The following is a 3,607-nucleotide window of genomic DNA, read 5'->3' as shown; positions in this document are numbered from 1 at the left end:
CCAAAATATAGATCTCTACTGCCCGCTGAACTTCCAAGCAGCCTAGTAAGCATCTCCTCCTTCCCTTAACACGTTCCTTAGGAGCAATCTGGTCCTCCTTCATTCTGCTCTATGCTGCTCCAATAGGAAGAAGACCTTATGAATTACTCTCATGAATATACCTGCAGAATTCAAGATATCCGGTACACATGGCAATAACAATGAAGAGGTGGCAGGTGATTTTGTAGAAATCAATTCTCCTTGCCCAAAGAAATGGGGAGGCGGAGGAGGAATCCTTCTAATTGATTCCCCAAGTCAGACTGCTCCAATCTCCCATAGCATTATTTACACCACTCTTACAGTCTTTATAACCTGGATTCTGATCATCCCTGTACATGCCTAACCAACCCATGCTCCCTACCAATGTCTTGACCAGTATTTTTCACCTCCTAGGAACTTAATAAATGTTCTTTGGATGAGAGTCAATATTTTCCTCATCAAATTGAGTAACACCAATTCTATCTCAAAGGGTAAATGCACTTCTGTGTCCTACTGGACCTACTAATTAAAATCTGACTTCAATGGTTGACTAGATGATGGTGACAGCGACAAAAATGATGAACTCCAAAATGACCAGTGGCTAGGCCACCAGATAGGCTGTTACTACTATTCGAGTAAGAAACACCAGCCCAGAGCAGTAAAACCTGATTTCTATACCAGTCAACAGGTTTACAAAGCCCTTTTTGATTATTTAAGTTATTCTAAAATCAATTTCTGCCTATTACTCAGCATCCAAAACCCAACAATTTTCTACTGTCATCAATACCAAGTGTGATTAAAACAATGCAAGGCAAAAAGTATTAAACCTTTGAGGTACCAAGAAAATTTCAAGAAAAAGGCACAGGAAAATCACACAGCAATAAGGAGTACTAGCACTGAGAAATTAACCAACAGCTACTAGACTGGGTAAACCTGGATGAAGAGCTGTGAAATTCACCTGTCTACATGAAATCCATTCACAACATGAGAAAGCCAAAATGTCATTCACCTTCCAATTAATGACGACTTCAAGAATAGATCTAAAACACCAAAATATTGACAGTACCCAAGATGAAACACACTTTGGCTATGCAAGGGTATCATACGTGACTTGTTAGGAGTTCAAGTCCTCACATCTCGGAAAGCTGTGTTCAAATCCTACTCAACAAGAGACCTCAAAAAATTACACAAAAACCCGTAAAGGTTAGAAGGGACTGTCCTATTCCTAAAATATTTCATCTTTAATTATTCAATGTATTTGTTTAAAAAAACTGAATCTCACTGTCATCATCTGTAACCCTGAAAAAACTAAACATTTCTATTACTTTTAAAATCAAACCTCCCACGGGCTTTCAGAAAGTTTGATAAGATTTTTTTTAATACACCAAGAAACTGAAACGCATTTCATTATAAGATAATTATTCCCAGCAATACATCAGATGTAAACCTGAATTTGGTTTTTGCTCTTCACCAGTAAAGTTCTCAAGTTCTTAGGAGTTTCCTAGTCACTTGAACATCATCTACGGTAACACTCAAAGCAAAACCACAATAAAGAGGTTTGGCCTCTGAGGGATTCTACGTGTAAAAAAACATTACTCATAAATAAAATACAATCACTATTGCTTTAAATAACAAATACATTTCTAAACTTTCATCCCATTTGATGGAATTCCCTGTTTCATAGAACAAAGCAAAATCTATTAAGCTCCCAATAAGTGCTTTTTATTTTAACTAAATCTGTTCTATGGTATGTAGTTCTTGTTCTACAAAACTTGACATGAATTTGCTATAAAAACTTCTGAAAAAATATTTCTAGTACTTGAATACTTTTATTCAAAGCACTCATCACTTCAAGAGTTAGTGGAAGTCACAGAACTGCTCTCCCAGTAATTGCACCAATTCATCCCAGAATTATATTCTTCAGATTACCCGATATCCTAGGTAATTCCCAGGTATAAATAAAGCAAGAAAACCCTAACGGGACACACTCATTCAGTCCAAGGACCTTATCCAGTTTTCTAACTACCACACAGTCATATTGGAACACTACCAACTCAAAAATAAGTACCTGATGAAATGAGACTTCTGGCAATCGACTTAAGTCTTCAAGGATTCACTAGACTCTCAACTCCTCTCTGGCCTTCACACACACATCCCCCAGTGCCCTCCCATTAAACGACATCAAGAACAGTTTAACTTCAAACTCTAACATCCCCTGAACCAAATTCCAGATACGATTTAAAAAATGACCAGAAAACTACAAAATCAACTTTGACATTTTATCCAAATATATCTGAACGTTAAAAGTGAAATATTTCCACTCATTTTGATACCAGATGCGATTTACTACCTTCACAAAAAACGAAAAGGAATTCTTTCAACATTCTTTTCATTATAATAAAGCTTTACATGCAAACTTCAATATATTCCTTTCACCATTTTGCAAAATCGTCTTCCATCACCACTCTGCATAAGCTAATCAGAAAACACACAAATTGACAGCTCAGCTTTCCAAATACTACTTTATCAAACCCCAACATTTCTTTTCACAGGGCGAGAAATAACAGACATTTGCAGCTCAAGACAGGAAAAGCACAATAACCAGCCTAACTGTACATTCACCGTTAAATCTCTCGGAAAAGGAAAAAAAAAAAAAAAATTCAGGACAGGCAAATTAAAAACATTCTACACATGGCAAAAATAAAAGGTCTAAAGTCCTACAATGCATAGCAAAAGCACTGCTTCCTCTCTTTTTGAGCCAATACCAATAAGCCAATGGATACAAGTGTCAAATAAATCCAGTCTGTTTGAAATAAGACGAAAACCTGGAAAAATTCCCTCCCATAAATCATTCAGTGAATAGGAAGCTTTGCACCCAACACGAAATACACACAACCAAAACCACACATTACCCACCCCCCAAATGCAAAAAAGCTGTAATCAACAAGTTGGAAAGAGGGCAGCAAGTACAGCTCTCTACCCTATCTCCCACCTTAAGAAAAAAAAAAAAAAAGTCCTTCAACAAAAGCTCACACAGATCCTCAAGTACCTGGTGGAGGTGCCTTTCCTCACATCGCAGATGCTGCATTTAAAGGCTTCAGCGCTGTTTCTGAAGGTGCAGACGCTACAATCCCAAAAGCCTTCGTCTGCGGCAGGTTTCGCTTGTCTTTTTGGCCTTCGGAGGAGTGAGGAGTGGGGGAAAGGGGAGGGAAGAGACAGGGAGCAGGAAAAAGGGGGAGAAACAGCAAAACACAGGCGCTGGTGAGCCGTCGCAATTTCGCAGGAATCCAGTGCTGGAAACTTCGCTCAGGCGACCACCCACCCACCCTTTTCGGGGACTGAAAGAGGGACCGGGGGAGGGCACGGGGCGCCCCTACCGGCACCCCGCAACCCCCGGGCGCGGGCCGTACTGCCTCGCACAGCAGGCGGCGGCGGCGGCGCCCCGGGAAGGGCCGCGGCGGGCGCAGGAAGCGGGCGGACTTGTGGACTTGAGCGTGGGGCTGGGGGGGCCGGCAGGGGAGCCGCGGGCCGGATCTGGAGGGGGCGCGCAGGGGCAGCCCGAGGCCGGCGGCGGCGGGGAGTGGGCCGG

The 3,607-nt window shown here is 41.4% G+C and overlaps 1 protein-coding gene across 1 annotated transcript in view; it reads right to left on the bottom strand.

Annotated features, from left to right (window-relative positions):
- The window catches only part of RYBP (RING1 and YY1 binding protein), an 82,047-nt gene that overhangs the window by 77,870 nt on the left and 570 nt on the right, over positions 1 to 3,607 (bottom strand). Inside the window, exon 2 of the mRNA XM_040492160.1 lies at positions 3,068 to 3,193. Coding sequence (XP_040348094.1) covers positions 3,068 to 3,193 — 126 coding nt within the window. The remainder of the gene's footprint in view (positions 1 to 3,067; positions 3,194 to 3,607) is intronic.

The sequence above is a fragment of the Herpailurus yagouaroundi genome, unplaced genomic scaffold (assembly GCF_014898765.1).
Source record: "Herpailurus yagouaroundi ecotype Mexico unplaced genomic scaffold, PumYag 183, whole genome shotgun sequence".
Taxonomy (NCBI): domain Eukaryota; kingdom Metazoa; phylum Chordata; class Mammalia; order Carnivora; family Felidae; genus Herpailurus; species Herpailurus yagouaroundi.
This window is presented reverse-complemented; position numbering and strand designations above follow the sequence as displayed.